We start from the raw sequence: 19286 nt of genomic DNA, 5'->3' as shown, positions 1-19286 counted from the left end.
AAGTAAGAAACGATCCGGAGACAAGGCTCTGTTTACGGAGCCCCCAAATAGGAAAGAATTACTGAGTTTTCTCTCGAGCCCATGGGTATCGTCGGACACAAGGACGAGAGGAAGACGAGACGGTCCCAGAAACACGGAAGCAAAGGTAGAATTGCACCTTCAATTCGACCGACGTTGACTACAGTTTGCACTCGCCGTTTTGATCATTGCTCTCTCAGTTTTTGGTTCCTCGTTCTCTCTCGGACCCAGTCAATATTCTGCTCGAGGCCCGCTTGGTATGCTGATCTCGTCCGTTCTAGAGGCTGCGTGGAGGGGCTTGGATCCGCTCCCACCTGAGTAAGCGGTCTCCCGCCAGATCTCGCCAGTTTGCAGACTCACGTCACATAACAAGGGGTTAGTATCCGGTAATAGACCCGTAGATGTGCGTGTGAGCAGCATACACCCAGTAAGCCCCGCACTGCTCTGGAGGGCCTCCGTCGGGGCAGAATGACGGTTAGAGTGTGTGGTCGAGAAAGACTTATTTATCAGGCGCCTGGCTTCTCTCCTTCCTTCTCGCCCACACATTTTCTCGGCCACTGTTCATTGCTGTTTGCGTCTGGCTTTCAACCTTTTTATTTGTGTCTACTGCCAGTATTTGCTCTGATTCTTTACAATGGCTGACACTATTATTGCTGCTGAGGATCCTAGTGCCCGATCGTATGTATCTTGTTTTTGTGCTGCCCTCTTATCGCTGTCTGTCCGGCTTCTCTGCTCTCTCTCTCGCTCGCTGCCCCTCCTTCCCTAATCCCTCTCTAAAATGCATGAGTGCCCCACGTGCGCCGCGCAATTCGGACTGCACTAGCCCGCGATCTTGTTGGTTTTTTTTGCAATCTACGTTCGGTTATACAGGATCTGTTGACTTCAATCGATGCTTTTGTGGTTGAACAGGTTTTTGCGGTTCTGAGAGTGCTGTCTGCGTGCCGAGCGGTCTGAAATTGGCTGCTCGGCGAGAACCCGCAATTCCGTCATCCGTCAAACGTCGTAGCTATTACAGTATTGGTTATTCTGTCTTGCTGTGACCGGGGTTGGACTGTTCTTTTTGTTGATCGACAATATTGTATTGATGACATGATTATCGTTTCTTCTGATCTTGTTCTGTGGAACTTTTTTTTTTTCGGCCTGCTGTAGTTGACTGAAATTTGCGGTTATTTCGGCCTCACTTGCCGACACGATCCGGGTCTGGTCACAACAGCTCTGGAATCAGTGACGTGCATATTCGATTATTTCATATGCTATTTGCGCATTCCGTGCATTGACTGAATTATGATTTATGCCTGTACATATTCTTTGTCATCATCTTTACAGAGCCTATGTCTCCATCAACAATAGAGATGAATGATTTGCTTAGGCATAGCGTTCATCGCTGGATAGGGCTAGAGGGATCGGGAATTTATTGGCCGTGGCAGACATTCTTACCTTTGATTTCCCATATCTAACAAATCGTTTCTAGTGCTCCTCCATTGCCCTCGGACTCGGTTATCGTTGTCCTCGGTGCCTCTGGTGATCTTGCAAAGAAGAAAACTGTAGGTGTTCAGATATTTCAGATGAATGACGTCATAGTTCTAACTTTCTTAGTATCCTGCTTTGTTTGGTCTATACAGATATGATCTTTTACCTAAAGGTATCAAGATTGTCGGTTATGCTCGTACCAAGATGGACGATGCCGACTACAAGAAGCGTATTTCGAGCTACATCAAGACTCCAGGTGCCGAGGATGAAGCCAAGCTGAAGGAGTTTCTTGCTCTGACTTCTTATGTTTCTGGCCAATATGACCAAGATGAGAGCTTTCAGGTTCTTGACAAACACATTTCTGAGATCGAAGGATATCCGGACGAGTCACATCGGTTGTTTTATCTTGCGCTTCCGCCGACAGTTTTCACCACAGTTTCGCAGCATCTAAAGACTAACTGCTATCCCAAGAAGGGCTCTGCTCGTGTTATTATCGAGAAGCCATTTGGCCATGATCTTGAATCGTCGCGTGAGTTGCAGGCAGCTTTGCGACCGATCTGGTCGGAAGATGAGATTTTCCGTATCGACCATTATCTTGGCAAGGAGATGGTGAAGAATATTCTCATTTTGCGATTCGGAAACGAGTTTTTCAATGCCTCGTGGAATAAGAGCCACATCTCGTCTGTACAAATTACCTTCAAGGAGCTGTTTGGAACTGAAGGCCGAGGAGGTTATTTTGACACATTTGGAATTATTCGGGATGTGATGCAGAACCATTTACTGCAGGTTTTGACCATGATCGCAATGGAGCGACCACTATCATTTTCCGCTGAGGATATTCGAGATGAGAAAGTACGAGTTTTGCGAGCGATGCCAGTGATTGATCCGAAGAACGTTATTATTGGACAGTATGACAAGTCACCGGACGGCACAAAGCCTGGCTACTTGGATGATCCAACGGTGCCCAAGGGATCGCGATGCCCGACCTTCGCGGCGATAGTATTGTACATTCAGAATGACCGCTGGGAAAATGTTCCGTTTATCTTAAAGGCGGGCAAGGCGCTGGACTCTGCTAAGGTGGAGGTTCGAGTACAGTACAAGGATGTTACTTCTGGAATTTTCAAAGACATTCCCCGTAACGAGCTTGTTTTGCGTATTCAACCTGATGAATCGGTGTACATCAAGATGAATAGTAAACTTCCCGGACTTACGATGAAGACATCTGTGACAGAACTTGATCTTACGTACAAGCGACGATTTTCCAATCTGCACATTCCTGAGGCTTACGAAGCGCTTATTCTTGATGCTATTAACGGCGATCACTCGAACTTTGTGCGAGACGACGAGCTTGATGCGTCATGGAAGATTTTCACGCCTCTCTTGCACTATCTTGACCAGAATGAGGACATTGTCCCTGTTAAATATCCGTACGGATCGAGAGGTCCCGAGTTTCTTGACGATTTCCTGGCTGATCATGGATATTCTCGTGAGCTTGATGGCTTGTATCAGTGGCCTACTACACGGGCTAACGGCAAGATTTAGATTGTGGGATGTTTATATACGATGAATCATAAATGATTAGGTTTTATATGAAAAAAATAAATTAGTAAAATCAGAACTAAGAAGGCAAAGATCCGAGGGTATCAGAGCTTGGCGAGGAGTCCAAGGTGACAGACGAGATTTGACTTTTATTTCTTGGAGACAAATTTAGGGATATTCAACTTTGCAGTAAAGTAAACAATTATTTTTTTTAGGTTAAGCTAAGATCGACCGTATGGGACATTTCCAGCTTGAGTTATATGAATAGCTTAATAACTGAATTTTGACCGAACGAATATTTTTTTGAACCATATTATCTTACTAAAAATTCTTATAAAACTAGCGAAATATATACACTTTTTATTGCACATGTATCACCTTTAGAGGAATCGAGTAGATTGATATAGATTGATGTAAGGAATGGAGATTTTATGTGGATCAGTTAGAAGGTGGGATAGATTCTGAATCACTGTGGAAGTAGCATTTTAGATTATTCAATACGAGTTTGGGTTATCTTAGTCTACAAAAATTTTGCAATTACTATGCAAATCCGGAGACGGTTACTAGTTCCGTTTCAGCGCTACGCAGACATACGCAATCGAGAATATAACATAAATATACAACTAAAATATACTAAACCAAACAAGTCAATGGAATCCATCAAAACTCAGAGATCGAAGCTGACACTAAACAAACAACGAGCAAACATACTAAAACAATAAACTGAAATAAAAGTAACTGCAAAAACAAAATATCTTGCCGACCATGTATTGATTTTCTTTCTGTGTGTTGATAATATTCTGTCAAAGTAAAACCTATTCTTCCGCTCTTGCAGCCTCATGTATCAAATGACTTTCTTTCACTGGCGAAGATGAAATAGAAGTAGGTGATCCGGCTGAGTTTGCGAGCGATCCGGCGAATGATGGGAACGAAGCGCCGGGAATGACTGGCGAGCTTCCGGTCGACGACCCCGGAGTACTTGATGAAGGTCCTGAAAACGAATTCGTATGTGAATGCGGAATATTTTCCGGGACGGGATGCTGAGATCCCACGTTGGTCACGTCTGCAGATCCTGCACGACCTGCTTTTGAAAGTGCGTAGTCGCCCGAGTCAAAATATTTCCGGTCCTATGGTTGTCCGAGTTAATAACAGTCAAGGCACTTTGACCCTAAACAAAGAGAAGGGCAACAAGAAGTGCAAGTACCTTTAATTTGTTTTGTAGAATATCATGACGAGATGGAAGACGACCGTACATTCTCAACATTCGCTGCTCATCTGGAGAGAGAGTCTGTCGAAGGCTAGTTAGTACGTCGATTCTAGATTTGGTATTCAACACTCGCAGACTTACCGAGATGTCGACTTTATTTGTTCGTGCTGGGTCAATCGACGACATTCTTCTTGTGGTGTTATTATGATATTATTTTAGTTTCTGCTCGATCCAATCAATCGAGGAATTCTTTCTTGGAATTTGACGCAGTGCGCTGAACGGATCGACGCGCCTAATTCAAGGAAAGAACTATATTTGTTCTTATCGACAGTCCTACCAGTCGAATCAAGTCCTGGCTAAGTGGAATTAATAGCAAAATATCCTGTCTGATTAGACTGACAGCGTAGAAAATTATAGAGTGCTTATCGAATCTGGTCGAGAGTCCGAACAGTGGTTGATTGAATCTCTTTGCTAGAAAAAGTCACCTGCGAATCGCCACAGCTAGATCACAACTAGAGAGCAAAGTCTGCAAAGATGAGCTTAATCCCAATAATCTGATCGATAAATCAATCGGCTACAGAGATCTTAGCACAATAACCGGTTCACGATAGACAAACGACTGCAATCCTCTATCACTACTAGTACTTCTTATAGTGCTCCTCCTACATTACATGACCTACTACTACTGACGTCCGCTTTAACGAAGTCGGTCGAGGACTCGTCTGCCGTTTCTCCTCTCGCCTAAACCGAATTCAGAATACGGCCACCAGTCATTCTGGTAACGTGACTGACCGTCATTACGGGGCTAGGGCACAACGTCCGCTTGTGTTTGTTCTCTGCCGCATGATTCGGGCATGATTGGTGATCAGACAAGTGCCGGACAGTAGGACATTTTATTAATCAAATAGACCCATATTGAAAAGAACTCGGAATAATACTTTAATTTAAATAGAAATAATGGATTCGCAAAGGGAACAAATGGAGTATAACATATTGCACAGTATTTATATAGTTCAATCCTGCACAATACATGCAAAAATATCAAATATTGGTAAAAATACTAAATCATATTTTCTGTCTATACACACATTCAGAGATCTAATCACATATCAGGTACACACATGACTAGTCAGTCCCCAGTTTAAAACTGTATTTTTGCCAATATCACGTCGAATAACAGACGAATAAACTAGGCATATCAAAATTACAAAAAAAACAAGACAACAAAACAGAATAAACAGATAAAACTCCAAACATAAAACACCATTATAAACAGTTTTAAACAATTAGAACAATCAAGTAGAGATTCAAAACAAAAAAAGGACAAAACAATAAAAACAGTAAAAACTTTTCACGAAACTCGTTTGACAGGTATATGCTCAAAACTCCCGGTCCAACATGGCGTAACTATAGACAAAATTCAAACCGGACATAAATTATTCAGAGGTTTCTTGTTTAACAGTCTTCGACGAGCTTTTGGCAGTCCCTTCTTCAGCTTGTTCTTCAATAGCCGACGATGGACGAGAAGTCAAAATCTGAGTCGTAGCTTTAACTTCGTTCTTCTCGACAACGATATTCTTTAACCACTTGTTCTCCATCTCGAGCTGAAGAACCTTAGCCTCCAGCTGCTGCACCTTATCTTGAAGTTCTTTGGCAGTTTGCTCCATCTGCTGCTCGCGCTGCTTCTTTTTGATACGGAACCGAGCTGAAGCAGCCGTGTTGCGTCGCCGCTTGTCTTCCTCGGCAGCAATTCGCGACTGCTCATCCTGGGACAGAGTCGCAGTAGACGACGACCGCTTCAGAGATGGAGTGCTGTTACCACGGCTTGGAGGAGTGGGCGCAAGGCCAGTGACCGAAGATCCAGCCGGAGTGGCAGGGAAATGAATCCCCGATGGGTGGATTACCTGCTGTCCATAGGTCATCTCGCGTCGAGTCTCGGCGGACGATGCTGCAACACCAGACGCCGTAGGAATGATTGGAAGCTCGTAGTCAATGTAGCTTGGAGCTAAGAAGTCAAACTCAGAAGTGGGCGCGACGGGAGTGTTCGCCGCGGTCGGAGAAGCGGTGTTCTGAGATGACGGACTGACATCCAGCTGCTGATGATGCTGATGAATCTGCTGCTGAGACCGTCGCTGACGCTGCTGGTGCTGCTGCTCAGACTTTGGAGAATGCTCTAGGTCAAAGCAGATATCTCCTGCAGATACGCCGGCATCCGTGGACCTTCCCATGTCGAAGTCGAAGAAATGGGTGTTGGTGAAGAGCGACAGGTCGTCTCCAGACTTGGAGGAATCCGACAGTTCAATTGGCTCGATGGTATTAAGATTTGCAATATATTGACTGATATTGATGCCACTTCGGTGACTTGGAAAGGAAGACATTGTGCGGATGCAAAGACTGGAATCGCGCGCTGTGGATGACCAAAGACGAACACACTCTGACGGAGCTTCCAAACGCAGAGCGAAAAAAAAGGGTAGAAGGGAAAACTCGACCGTCGACGCAGCAGACCTAACGAAGTCTGCTCTTAATCACTGGACACGCTACACAATAGCGCTCTTTTGACGGATTGATACTTTTCTCTCGAAAAAGATTACGAATCGGTACGGTGTATATGTCTGGGTTCGAAGGAGATGAAAACGCAAGAGGAAGAAGCGGATTTGGATCACTTAAGCAGACTTGACTTCACCAGCGTAGCTCAGCAATGACTCGCGGCCGAGGGCAAGGGGTCTTGTCCGAAAGGGAGTCCTGTTCGATGCGAGATCGCTGAGGAAGTGGAGGAACTAAGTGTGGAACCGCTGGACATATATGTGCGAGAAGACTTTACGCGTTTACGGTATTAACTGTGGCAGATAATTTCACGGTTACAGCAGAAATGGGTACAAATAGATCTATATAAGCTTTGGCGTGCTGACTGAGATCGATGGCGTGCTAGTGCTGGGGCCCGCACATTCGCCGGTTGGGAGGGGAGCCGGAGGCAGCTTACCAGCACAGCAAGCAGAGATCCGGCTCGTACGATATCGACACGTGCGCTCTACAGCCGTGTCCGACAGAGCGATTACATAATATAATCATTTACGTAACAACGCGGAAAAATTGAGATCTGTATTTCTTTTTACAGAAGCCCGTACCCGAGCAGACTCCCGCTGGCGGCTCTGTCCGCTAGCCAAGCTGAGTTTGGCCAGTTCCGGTTTAATCTTCTCCGCATTCTCAGCCCTATGTCTTGCTGGTGCGGTCTAATCTGTTCCCCTTTCAATCGACTGAAGAACTCACGATACCTTTCTGGTTTGACGGCAGTGAAGTTTGCTTGATGTGTGCATACACGGAGACCGGCGCAAAATATATATCCGCTGCGAGCTTCGTCGGTAGTGTGCCTCTTACTAGACTTACGTACTATTGTCGTTTTGGCTGATTGGGAATTGTATACTGCGGTAGTCTTTGCGATCCCGTCCACGCGTCGTCTGTCGTCAACCACGCATATCTGTCCAGGTTTCTGCGCGGAGCTTTCTCTGACAATTTATCATTCACCTGCAATTGCAAACCATGGAACTTGACCGTCTAATTGTCGAAGAGCGGGATTCCAATGGAATTTTTGCGAAGGCGTTCTACGACGCATACCCTGCTTATTCTGAGTCCGAGAAAGGAACTCAGCAGGCGGCTACTGGGAGCATAGGGGCCGTTGTAGAGGTCTCTGCTCATCACAGACTTGGCCAGATCTATGCGACCGGCCGTCGACATCCTCCTTCGCGTGTAATTCGATATCTTCAGAAGGTCCTGCATGTCTTTCTCCCCACGGGGTATCCTGACAGCGTCACCCCAGATTATATACAGTATGTGATGCATGTGGTTTACCGTACAAGCAGAACGTCTATTTAACTCGGTCCTTTTCAATTAGCTACCAGACATTTGATTCGATCCAAGCATTTGCCAGCTCAATTGCTCAGCTTCTTGGCTCGCGTGCTGTGCTAACTTGTGAGTCCAATGTCATCGCATATCTGGCCCCAATTGCTAGAATACTGACTTGTATCCATAGTGGTCGGCGTTGGTGATCAGAACGCAACAAGTACATCTGCGCTCTTTTTCACAGTATCTCAGGAAACCTTAGGCCGTCTAGCCACGATCATGTTTGCTTGGAGATTTGGTTCCATGCTTGAGCAGGAATGCAAGAAATTCCGGTTTGCTGCCGATCTGGTCAACGACACATCGATTTTCTTTGACGTGCTATCGCCGCATTTTATAGGTAGTCCAGTGCTCAAGCTGTCGTATTTTTGTCTATCTGGTATCTTGAAAGCTGTGTGCACTGTTATGGCCAACGGATCCAAAGCTGCGTTGACGCAGCATTTCACAGATGACAGTAAAGGCAGTATTGCAGATGGTACGTACAAAGTTCATTCTGCTATTCAAAGACGGTTCTAACTCTGTATTTTATAGTCGCTGCGAAAGACGCTTCTCAGGAGACAATCATTTCTCTACTTGGCATGCTTGCTGGAGCGGTGATTGTTCCGATACTCACCGAGGAGCAACCGACTTGGATCGTGCTGTTTATCCTTATTGCAACACATCTTGCGACTAACTATCGAGCTGTGAGCTCAGTAGTAATGGAGACCCTGAACCGTCACCGAGCAAACATTGTGTTTTCTTCAATCATCGATGCGGTTGCGCCCCAGTTTTTGGATGCGGAAGTCGACAGCATATCAGAAATATCGGCGGGCATGATTATGTCGCCCAAACAAGTTTCTAGGTGCGAACGTATTCTCGAGCGAGACGGAGTTCTACGATGGGGAGCAAATGGACCAATTATGGGTAAGGCATTTGTGGGTTCATTTTCCGCCGTTCGCAAAATGCTTCCTCCAGATATGACTATCGAGGAATTACTCAGTCTGTTTGGAGACGGGAACACTGGGTATGTATTATGGTATCGACACGTGCGCTCACGGAGCCGCCGGACGAGCAATGTATATGTCCAGGCAGCCTTGATCGAGCCTAGTGATAGCGGGGATGAGGATCACATGCAATCTGCAGACGAGATATACTACGGAGCTGGAACTCGAGAAAAATCCGCACACCACCAGCCCGGATTCGACACGCGAGAGCTACGGGTCTGGGTCCACGCTTTGTTTTTGGCTCGGAAGTTGTTTTTACAACATCATGCTTCCATGAGCAGCGGCGGTGGGGGGTGGGGTGCCGAGGAGGGCATGAAAGAAGAGGCACGACAAGTGATATCCTCGTCGCTGCGAATGGTAGACGCGCTGTTCGGACCGAATGGCAAGGGAGCGGAAGCACTTAAATCCAGGGGGTGGGCCCTTGGGCAAGGACGGCTTATGGTTGTTGCGGGCTCTGTGCCGAGGTTGAGAGTGCGGCCACGTACAGCATAGAAATGAGAGAGGGACCGACGGACAATTATAGACAGCGTAGTAATAGCGTCACTATTATCAGTTTTTTTTAGTATAATATCTTTATGTATATATAGGTATATCTATCTGTATTTGGTGAAATGAAGTTTTGGATAGTCAGGTATTATCTTTGTTATAATGATTTCTATTATAGTGGGAGCAACAGACCGGAGGTGGAGAACCCAAGAACCTTGTGCGGGTTTGGCAGTGGTCCTGAGCTGTGGTGGCGGTGGGACTTCCCATTGAGACGACCGAACAGGCAATATTGTTTCGAGATCTGCAGGAAAAAGTAACCAACTTTGCGAATGCGGATAAACAAGAGGCAAATAAATTATTATTTCTGGTAGACCAGAAGTGCGGGTCTCTAATGTACCGTAGAGCAAGAAAAAGGATCGCTACTTGCGGTGCGGTCAAGGACTGCGGAGTATTCATCATTCTGCCAGATATTCCGACTCAACAAGAACACGACGTTCGCAAGACGGGCAATACGGGGTGACAAGGCTTCGACACTTGCTGATCATCTTTCTAAGCAGACAATTTGATTAACTCTCCTAATTGCTGCAGCCGGCGAGAGCGGGAGATCGAAGTTCAAGGAATATCGAATACCCAGAAATATTACCAAGAGACAAATATTCGCAAACAATAACCGCATAGCAAAAGGCCGTTGTCGTGTATTGTTTTTTTTGGTCTGGTTTGCCGCTCTCTGTGAACATTGTCTACCGTATTAATCGCCAGGGAGGGCATATTAGAGGGAAACGACACCGGAACGATGACGTCGCTCGGTCCAACGCGAGCTGGATCCGAACTGTAGCGATTTGGTGTGTAACAAAAATAGAGCGTGCCGAGGCCACGTAGAAGGAATAACCTCGGACAGCCATTAACAATCAGCGCCGGAAAAAAAAACCACCGCAGGTTCGGGTGCAGTCGAACTTTAAACTCACCAGTCGAACCTTAACTGTGGCAATACTCAGGCGATTTCGTTCGCGCTAGTCTAAATAGGAACTAGTCTGTCCAAATCAGGCGCAAACTTTTTCCGGCACTCTCCGAAAGCTCGCACGAAAGTGCGAGCTGTCACCCTTGCCCGGATAAAACTTTGTGTGGAGTGGGTCTGTGCGTGTCTCATGGAGAATCCCCCTCTCTAGGTTGCCCGGCGGCGCTTGCGAGCTGGTCCGGTTCTTAGATAATAACACCATCAAATACCAGGAAAGGTCCGGCATCTCGCAGATGGGCTGGCCACCTTCTTGTTTGCCAACCACTTCGACTGAGCAGACCAACGATTCGTGATTATTTTTATTAAGTGCTCTGTCCACACCACTCTTTTTATTTTAAATTCTCGCTCTCCCTCGTTACGAACATTGTGTTCAGTTCTCATGACCGTCTACGTCCTGGTCTAAACATCAGCAGCGTTCTTCCAACAGCTTACTCTAGCACTCGTTCTGCCCGTGTCGCCATCCCAACCAGCGACGCCCACGCATTTCTCTGGCGACTGCTTTCGCAACTTCAACCACATTTACATGCCTCATCGCCCGCGGGGCCTCGGCACTGGCTACAATTCGAGTATGATGTTCATGGGCCTTGTTGGCCGAGATCATCGCCACAGCAAGGCAGCGCGGTCTGGTCAGCTACCGGAGTCTGACTCGCAGAATGATCATTCCACCACCTCTGTTGCACCGCGAACTGTCAATCCTTCTCCCGTACCAACCTCCGACCAAGCACCACACCATTTGCTACAACAACTTCCAGATCTGACTTCCGCTTCTACCTCAGCTGCATCCTCGCCTACAAACTCTGCACCCAATTCACCGGCGTATATTTCTTCCAGCTTGCCCTCCATCAAATCCTCGTCATATCTGCCTGCACAATCCATCGATAACAACACTGACAACAGCAACCTCGCCCCTACTTCTGTTCCTCAATCAAGCGCTTGGTTTCTGCCGCCAAGTTCGTCTACTAATGTCTGTGTTTGCGGTCGGTCAACTTCTCCTCGGTGTATTAGCATCCGCAGTTTGCCTTCCTTGGATGAAGTTCTAGCAAACGATGCGCCTTCTCCATACTCGCTAGCTGAGTTCATGGCCTATTTGGCGCAGAATCATTGTCTAGAAACTCTTGAGTTCACCACAGATGTACATCGCTACACAGAAGTATATGAAGCTGCGGTAGAAGTGCAATGCGGGTTTTCTGAATCCGAACTTGCCACGGACCACAAAGAATTTGACCACATAATGCTGCTTTGGCGGCGTTTGATCGATTCGTATGTGCGGCCTGATTCTGCTAGAGAACTCAACCTACCATCCACAGTCCGTGATGAATTGCTCTTGCTTTCTCATGATCGACTTCCACCTTCTCCTGACAAACTTGCGACTGCGATGACTGCGGTTAAGGATCTCATGAAAGAAAGTGTATTTATGCGGTTTTTACAAGACACATATGTTTCCAGTCCTAGTGGTACGTCGGCCTCCGACGAACTAGACTTCAACATGATGACAACTAGTACTTCCAACATCAGTAACTCGTCACTCTCATCTTCCATCTCATCCATTTCACATACGCACCACAGCTATGGGTGGCGCCTGCCGTTACATCGGTCATTTAGCAATACACAACACAGCTCCAATATGTCATCTACAACATCTTCATCCCGCCAATCGAAGAGTTCTCGACGGAATCAGTCAACTTCCTCCTCGTATAGCGACCATGATGCCACGATGATGACTGCTGAAGACCAACATTGTGGGAACACATCGTTTCCGGAGTCAGATGAACATAATATTTCAGATGATTCTTGCGGTCCGGAGTCCGATTCGGATGCCATGATGCTAGACGACGATTTAGCAGACCATCCGGATAAGCATAATATGTCTCGTGGGAAATCTTGGCGTCGAATGGGCAAAAAGCTCTGGCACCACTACTAGATCCTTCATTTTGTTTCAATTTTTTTTTATTGGATAGAATATTAACTGTTACTGCTGGCGTTATTGCTTTGGCTCTTTGTGTGGCTTTTGTATTTTTTTGTATTTCTAGTTCTCTGTTTACGTCATATGTATATTCACCTATTGGCTGGCTCAATCTAAATTTTTCGAGTCCTTTCATGATATACAGGTCTCCAGCTGTACAATATTTATCTAGAACCTTATCATTTTATAATTTCTACTGTCTTGTATTATTATCATTTGAAATATATTGATGACAAATAAAAAATTGTTTACATACACATTTATATATTGCATCTTCATTAAATGACAACGGTCCTGACATAACATTTCTAGATATCTTTCTAGATCTAACTGTAAACTTTCCATCTATAATTAATCTTGCTCAGTTTTGCTTGCCGACGGAGCAGATGCCTCTTCGAGAGGGACAATCTTCACAGGTTGCAGGGGGATGCTCTTGTTTTTCTGAAACTGTGGAGGATCGCCGAAAAAGATGACTATACAAGTCATATCGTCTCTGAAGCGACGAGATAGTGGTGAAGGAATGCTCAGTAGCATTGCCGTTTGCTCCATATCTGCTCCACCGAGCGCATTTCGGACAATATGCGTTGCAGCATTCGCGTCCTTCACTGTAAACCGACCAAAGAAATGTTTTTGAGTTTGTGCAACCATACGAGCTAAACGCTCGACCTCAGGCAATTCACGCTCGCGAATACGCGACTCGAATTCTGTTGTATCTGAAATAACATGAATATCCTTAAGATCGAGAGCCCGAAGCCAGGAATTTCGGGCAACAGGCTTGACTCCTGAAGGTGGCTTGTTACCATGGTCAATTTGATGCTTTCGTGCCCACTCAGCAACTAAAGATACGACTTCCTGGCTAGATAGCTCATCCCAAACTCCATCTGTCGCCATGATCAGGAAATCACCAGGCTCCACTTTAGTACTAACGATCTCCGGCTTGGCTGTAACGTATGGGGGGGTCAACGAGTTTTTTGGGGCCCCGCGACCGAAAAATAGACGAGCAGCGTTCTCAATCACAATAGCAGGAAGTTTGAAACGAGCATCTCCAAATGCACGCGAGGGCTCGAGCCGGCCGAGCACACGGTCGTTTTGAATCACGGTATCCCGCTCATGGGGATGCTCGTTACGAATCCGGTTCGCTTCCGTCTCGTTCCTACAAGTGTGATCATAACTAAGCGGTGTAGCAACCCATGTATGATCGGGTGCCTTGTGACCCCACACTGCACGAGAGTCTCCAGTACATGCAACACGAAGAGTCTGCGTGACGGGATCGTATATCGACAACAGTGCACATGAGCCGGCAAATGCAGGCATCAAAATCTCTGGAGAAGCAGGCTTATAGGGATTCTCAAGTAAGAATTCCACTGGACGCTTGACAATGTCATCATCGAGACGAAGAAACGCCCGTTCGATAGCTCTGTCAACCAGTCGAGCATTCGCATCGGATTCATCGCTGAACGTGCGTCGTTCGTTTCCTGGCTTAACCGTTTCCAAGAGCTCTCGAGCAACGTACGGAACGATAGTTTCTCGGAGTCGAGCCGACGTATTCCATCCTCTGTAATCCAGTTTGTTAATCTATTGCCTTCATAACTATGCAATTTGTCTTAAACTTACCCATGGCCATCGAAGACTCCGAAAAAATACCAGTCTGACTTACCATCCGCAAAGTCAATATCAACGACACGGACAACATAATCATCCTCGATCTGCGCATTACTAGCTAACTGAGTAATATCAAAACGTGACACGCCGCCGCCCCCTCCTTCAATCAAATAGGACTCTTGGTGCTCCTGCAATCTTTCAGCAATCTCATTTTCGGAGAGAGTATGGGTGATCTTGGTGGTATAATTTTGCACTTGTCGAGGTGACTGTGGTATTGATCCAGCAAACGAATCTGGTGCAGGACGGGCATCATTATGAACAAGCGTAGGCTTAACAACTCGCGAGATCAATGATGAAATCTCCCCAGAGGACTGCGTCGCAACATATAGCGCAGACGCGGCTACCGTAACAACCGCCGTCGCTGCCGCAAATCTTCCTCCGGTGGTACTCTTCCCATTCGGTTTCGAAGATGACGATGACGATGACGATGACGATGAATCTGAAGACGACGACGAAGATGAGGAAGAGGTAGAAAATGAGGAGCTACATAATCTCAGATACGAAAAAGTAACTCGAGACACCGAGTATTGCTGCTCCCGAATCATCTGCGTGCACACACGCGCACACCGGGAATAGATCATCGTGATTCTCAAGTCTGTAACGATAAAACTAGAATCAGTCAAGAATCTTAACCCCGTATCAATCTATTATTACAACTTGCTAATAGAAATTACGATTTTCAGGGTTTAAAAATCAAGTAGAAGTTATTCTAAACCAATCTAAAAGTCTGTTATGGAGCCTCGCACAATTGCGGAGAAGTCTCTATCTCGGGGGTTTGTGGTTCTCCACACATATCAATCAAGGTAATTTAATTTAATCTCTGCTTCTACTAACTTAATTCCAAATAATATCTTTTTTGCCTTATATATTGCTCTTTCATATCTTCTTAAAATCTCCAAAATCTCACATACGTCATAAATACTCGCCTTATAAATCCCAAATCAGGCTTTGGATCTTGAGAAAGATCAAGGTCGAGCGAGTTTGGTTGACAAGGCGATACCGACTACCGGAGCAAGACTAATCAATTCACTCACCCCGCTCCAAGCAGGCCCAATAGTGAAACTCACAAATGCCCCAGATGCGACCAATACAGCAAAGAAATTGTAGACTAATGCCCAAACAATTGCAAGAATAATGCGAATATATATTTGACGAGACACATCAAATAAGCGAAGCACCCCCGCAATATCCCCGTTCAAAATACACGAGTCCGCAGCTGCTAGCGTGATTCCTTCGCTCGTCATGGCCAATCCAATATCTGCTTCAGCAAGTGCAATCGAATCATTCGCACCGTCGCCGCAGAACAATACGCCCGCACTGTCTTCTTTTACAGAGGTGACATAGTGCAGTTTATCTTCTGGAGAAGCCTCTGCAAGAAAATCTGTGATCCCAAGCATCGAGCAGACAGTTGAAACGGCTGCACTGGAATCTCCTGAAAGAACATGCACTTTGAGACCACGATGCTTAAGGGCTTCTATCACTTGAGAACTGTTAGCACGAATCGTAGAGGTGATTCCAAATATTGCAAGAATGGGACCTCCACGGACTCCTGCACAGAACAAGGAACTACCCTTAGATAGGACCGATTTAATCCTTTGATCATGCTGTGCAATTCCAACGAAGGAAGGCTTCCCGCAAACTAACGTGACTTGCTTCTCCGTAGTAGGTGAACTAATTGTCGTGATCATACCGGAGCCAATGACTTGCTCAATTTCACCCAGTTCCACGACTTCCCTTCGAACGTCTTGATTAAACTTCGTCAAATATGATGCAACAGCACGAGAAATTGGATGATGATTGCCTAAAACCACGAGCTCAACTAGGTTGCGAACAGGCAAATCAGTTGATTCATTGAACCACGCATAATTCACTTCCAATTTGTCAGAAGTCAAAGTTCCAGTTTTATCAAAAACAACATGCTTTATTCTATGAGCATTATCGACAGGAATGGCAGATTTAAGTAAGATACCATATTCCTCCTTGCCCACCGCAACTCCAGCAGATAAAACCAGAGGAATAGCAAGGACAAGCGCACAAGGACATGAAACTGCAAGAGTTGCGATCGCAAAAGTAATAGCATGAGCTGCAGCTTTTGAGCTCGACCATTTCCTAGTTCCTTGAGTATCGACAAGCATCCAGATTACAAAAACCAGACACGTTACTCCAATCATAATCGGAATCAAAAGCGTCGCAACCTTCTCAACTAGACCGCTTTGACGCATTCGAAACGAAGAGACAGAGTTCACAAGAACTTTGACATTTGAAACAGAATTTTCGGGTACAAGGCGGGTTACTCGGAATATAACTTGAGACTCAGATATCATTTCTGCACCAGCAAGTACTTCATTACCCTTCTTCTTGTAGACTGGGAGCGATTCCCCTGTAATATGCGACTCATCGAACTCAGCGAAACCAGAAGTAATGATACCATCTGTAACAGCTCTTTCGCCTCGATTAAGTACAACCTCATCATCATACTGAAGAAGAGACGAAGAAATATAATTTTCAGAAGAGCCAGCCAATAAAAATTTAGTAGGCTGATAAGAAGTAAAGCTCAGTTGTCGAGAAGCAACAAGCCTGATTACCGTAGAAATCAGCTTTCCAAATAAGACGAGACTAATAAGAAGTGATGGTGCCTCATATATCTCATCTTCATCTTTGAGCTCACCTAACCGATGACTGATGAAAATGGCCAAAGAATATAGATATGAGATAGAAGTGGAAAGAGCTACAAGACAGTCCGAATCCAACGAATATCCATTTCGTAATGTTAAAAAAACAGACCAGTAGATCTTGCGAGCGCAAATTACTTGAATACACGTGGCTAGACCTAACATGATACTCGATCGGACAGTAGAATTTGAATCATCAAAAGAACCCCAAGAGAGTACAAGAATAGGAATAGTCAAACCTAGTGCACCAAGAAATTGCAACAAATATGATTTGACATCTTGGTCAATCTTAAAGCCTAGAATTTGATTTCCTCCTTCTTCTCTAACTTCTTCGTTTGGAATAATATCTTTTACTTCAAGACCAAGACTAGCAATTTTTTGGCGGGCGCTAGTAACTTTAGGATCATATTCAATTTTCCAAAGTTCACCTACCAGGGCTGAAATACCGGCTTGGTCTCCGACTGGACGGCGACGAGAAACACAATAAAACTGAGACTCATCAGATCTAAGGACAGCTAATTTAAATCCAGTGATATGCCCCACTTCAGCACATATTTTTGCTGGAGACGTTAAGCTGCTGTTATATTCCAGTGTTCCTCTGGAGTACAAATAGCTAACCGAGACATTGGATACTCCAAGACTTTTCTGGAGAGCCAAATATGCTTTACTTTCACAAGACGAACAGGTCATGCCGCGAATAGAAACAGTCAACTTCTCAGTTTCTAGCGCGGCTTCAACATCTCTCAAAGATTCAACCTTTCGATTCTGGACCTTAGCTTCATAATTTTCTTTGGTAGAAGAATCCAAATTGCATTTAACTGCGCATTTATTGATAGAATCCGTCGATCGAGAAGTTAGACGTGAACGCGATTTTCTACTATAGCAGGACGTCCTAGGAGGATACAAAAAGGAGTATGAATTTCCAGAACCTCCAGAAGACTCAGAACTTGCGCAGCATGTCGACATGCCAAGTTGTGAAGCTACCGAACAGATGCATCGCCAAAGAACTTCTTGCTTCGATTGAATAAAAGAAGAGTAATGAGAAGCAACAGATTGATGATGCTTACAGCTATCTATTCAAATATTAAAATATGCATATCAAGACATACATCCAATATACCTTGACTGAAGCTTTCGCACTCCATTTGACATAATGCTTTTGCGAGTCGACCGACACACTCATCTAATCTGTTAATACCAAGCAATTTGCAGCGGTAAAATTCACGCTCACCATCACATTCACAGGTTTTTGGTGCAGCTTTTCCTTTTGAAGGCCGGAATCGAAGAATTGTATGCTTATCTCCCGTAATATTAGAAGTAGAACTACCCGAACAACATTTAACAAAAGTTGAAGCTTTATCAGATCCGCACTCATCAAAACATTCCATTCCACAGTCTGATTTAGACTCGGTAATACTTCGATCACAGCAATCTTCAACTGTTTGCTTAGCACTGCAGCAGATATTTTCAGGAGCCTTTTCGAAATTGTCGAGACATTCATCTCTTCGCTTACAGCAGCCGTCCTGGCAAAGTTCTGTCTCCTTGAGATCGGATTCTGCCTCATCGCCGTAATGGTCAACTGATTTGTCATTGCAGCAGCCAGAATTAAGAATCACTTCGTTCTGACAACAGTTATCCGTGCAGCTTTCCTTCTGGTTTGCACAGAAAAGACCAGAAGTTTCAACAGTATCTGCACATGTTCCTGTACCGCAACAATCGCCTATTGGCTTAGCCTCGGCCTCCATAGTCGACCTACAGCAATCATCCTGATCCAAGTCTTTGCATGCATCGTCACCAGTCGTATTGTATATATTATCTGGACCCCGGCAACAATCGAGCTCACACGAGTCTGTAAGCTCATCAGGAGCGTCATTACTGACCAAGTCACAACAGCCTTCCACTAGCTCATTATCCATGATACCAGATTTATTTTTTTGACCAACGTGCTGAAATACGATTTGTAGTTACCGATTTCGTTCTCAGCGCGTCGCAGCTATGGAATCAGAATAGTCTAGATTACACAGTGCGGATGCCTCTATCTTAAGGTTAGGGTCATCGGATTATCGGGTAGCCAGACAACAAGAAAGAGCACGAATGGAACAAGTTCGCGGTAACAAGTTCACGATAGTGAATATTATGGATAACTTCTTATCCCTGCTCCATTCTACAGCGATGCGCTTAAATGATAAAAAAATTAGTGTTATGCTAGGACACAGTTGGTTATACGCATCTGGCCCAACAGAGCTCAGTTTGAGCGATTCCAAATGATCGTCAGTTGCCGCTAACTATAAAGTAAAATCAGAGCGCAGTGGTATAAAACTGCGCAATTGGTCGTATTTTTTCTAAATTATTGTAACATAGTACATGCAGTCAGTTT

General features: G+C 45.2%; 7 protein-coding genes across 7 annotated transcripts; 3 read left to right on the top strand and 4 right to left on the bottom strand.

The window, feature by feature from the left end:
* Positions 1 to 507: 507 nt before the first annotated feature.
* V1516DRAFT_649142 (glucose-6-phosphate dehydrogenase) lies at positions 508 to 3396 on the top strand. The gene is made up of 3 exons (XM_066920227.1): positions 508 to 696; positions 1490 to 1562; positions 1615 to 3396. The coding sequence occupies exons 1-3, from the start codon at positions 653 to 655 to the stop codon at positions 3028 to 3030; spliced, it is 1533 nt and encodes a 510-aa protein (XP_066777982.1). The 5' UTR covers positions 508 to 652; the 3' UTR covers positions 3031 to 3396.
* V1516DRAFT_672841 (camp-regulated phosphoprotein/endosulfine conserved region-domain-containing protein) lies at positions 3369 to 4919 on the bottom strand. The gene is made up of 3 exons (XM_066921811.1): positions 4376 to 4919; positions 4232 to 4315; positions 3369 to 4154 (listed from the first exon to the last, which is right to left on the bottom strand). The coding sequence occupies exons 1-3, from the start codon at positions 4418 to 4420 to the stop codon at positions 3843 to 3845; spliced, it is 441 nt and encodes a 146-aa protein (XP_066777981.1). The 5' UTR covers positions 4421 to 4919; the 3' UTR covers positions 3369 to 3842.
* Positions 4920 to 5282: 363 nt separating this feature from the next.
* Positions 5283 to 6924, bottom strand: V1516DRAFT_672840 (uncharacterized protein). The gene has a single exon (XM_066921810.1). The coding sequence runs from the start codon at positions 6610 to 6612 to the stop codon at positions 5671 to 5673; it is 942 nt and encodes a 313-aa protein (XP_066777980.1). The 5' UTR covers positions 6613 to 6924; the 3' UTR covers positions 5283 to 5670.
* An 847-nt stretch (positions 6925 to 7771) lies between these two features.
* V1516DRAFT_663453 (vitamin B6 photo-protection and homoeostasis-domain-containing protein) lies at positions 7772 to 9603 on the top strand (the record flags this gene model as incomplete). The annotated part of the gene is made up of 4 exons (XM_066920510.1): positions 7772 to 8058; positions 8124 to 8200; positions 8262 to 8603; positions 8660 to 9603. The coding sequence occupies 4 exons, from the start codon at positions 7772 to 7774 to the stop codon at positions 9601 to 9603; spliced, it is 1650 nt and encodes a 549-aa protein (XP_066777979.1).
* A 1222-nt stretch (positions 9604 to 10825) lies between these two features.
* Positions 10826 to 12819, top strand: V1516DRAFT_672833 (RGS domain-containing protein). Its single transcript, XM_066921809.1, has one exon. The coding sequence runs from the start codon at positions 11136 to 11138 to the stop codon at positions 12531 to 12533; it is 1398 nt and encodes a 465-aa protein (XP_066777978.1). The 5' UTR covers positions 10826 to 11135; the 3' UTR covers positions 12534 to 12819.
* V1516DRAFT_672831 (phosphatase 2C-like domain-containing protein) lies at positions 12777 to 14921 on the bottom strand. Its single transcript, XM_066921808.1, has 2 exons — positions 14190 to 14921; positions 12777 to 14130 (listed from the first exon to the last, which is right to left on the bottom strand). The coding sequence occupies exons 1-2, from the start codon at positions 14816 to 14818 to the stop codon at positions 12927 to 12929; spliced, it is 1833 nt and encodes a 610-aa protein (XP_066777977.1). The 5' UTR covers positions 14819 to 14921; the 3' UTR covers positions 12777 to 12926.
* Positions 14922 to 15202: 281 nt separating this feature from the next.
* V1516DRAFT_700998 (E1-E2 ATPase-domain-containing protein) lies at positions 15203 to 18927 on the bottom strand (the record flags this gene model as incomplete). The annotated part of the gene is made up of 3 exons (XM_066924127.1): positions 18141 to 18927; positions 18030 to 18092; positions 15203 to 17982 (listed from the first exon to the last, which is right to left on the bottom strand). Exons 1-3 carry the CDS (start codon positions 18823 to 18825, stop codon positions 15203 to 15205), a joined length of 3528 nt encoding a protein of 1175 aa, XP_066777976.1. The 5' UTR covers positions 18826 to 18927.
* Between the last annotated feature and the right edge of the window lie 359 nt (positions 18928 to 19286).

The sequence above is a fragment of the Lipomyces oligophaga genome (assembly GCF_038497815.1).
Source record: "Lipomyces oligophaga strain CBS 7107 unplaced genomic scaffold V1516scaffold_3, whole genome shotgun sequence".
Classification (NCBI taxonomy): Eukaryota; Fungi; Ascomycota; class Lipomycetes; order Lipomycetales; family Lipomycetaceae; genus Lipomyces; species [Lipomyces] oligophaga.
The sequence above is the reverse complement of the archived record's forward strand: the minus strand, read 5'-3'. Positions and strand labels throughout refer to the sequence as shown.

Coding starts and splice junctions, on each gene's coding strand:
- V1516DRAFT_672841 (XM_066921811.1), bottom strand. CDS start 4,420: ATGTCGTCGATTGACCCAGCACGAACAAATAAAGTCGACATCTCG. Junction 4,316..4,375: donor CAAATAAAGTCGACATCTCG/GTAAGTCTGCGA, acceptor AGCCTTCGACAG/ACTCTCTCTCCAGATGAGCA. Junction 4,155..4,231: donor TTCTACAAAACAAATTAAAG/GTACTTGCACTT, acceptor GGACAACCATAG/GACCGGAAATATTTTGACTC.
- V1516DRAFT_649142 (XM_066920227.1), top strand. CDS start 653: ATGGCTGACACTATTATTGCTGCTGAGGATCCTAGTGCCCGATC. Junction 697..1,489: donor GAGGATCCTAGTGCCCGATC/GTATGTATCTTG, acceptor AATCGTTTCTAG/TGCTCCTCCATTGCCCTCGG. Junction 1,563..1,614: donor ATCTTGCAAAGAAGAAAACT/GTAGGTGTTCAG, acceptor TAACTTTCTTAG/TATCCTGCTTTGTTTGGTCT.
- V1516DRAFT_672831 (XM_066921808.1), bottom strand. CDS start 14,818: ATGATCTATTCCCGGTGTGCGCGTGTGTGCACGCAGATGATTCGGGAG. Junction 14,131..14,189: donor GGAGTCTTCGATGGCCATGG/GTAAGTTTAAGA, acceptor ACTGGATTACAG/AGGATGGAATACGTCGGCTC.
- V1516DRAFT_672833 (XM_066921809.1), top strand. CDS start 11,136: ATGCCTCATCGCCCGCGGGGCCTCGGCACTGGCTACAATTCGAGTATG.
- V1516DRAFT_672840 (XM_066921810.1), bottom strand. CDS start 6,612: ATGTCTTCCTTTCCAAGTCACCGAAGTGGCATCAATATCAGTCAATAT.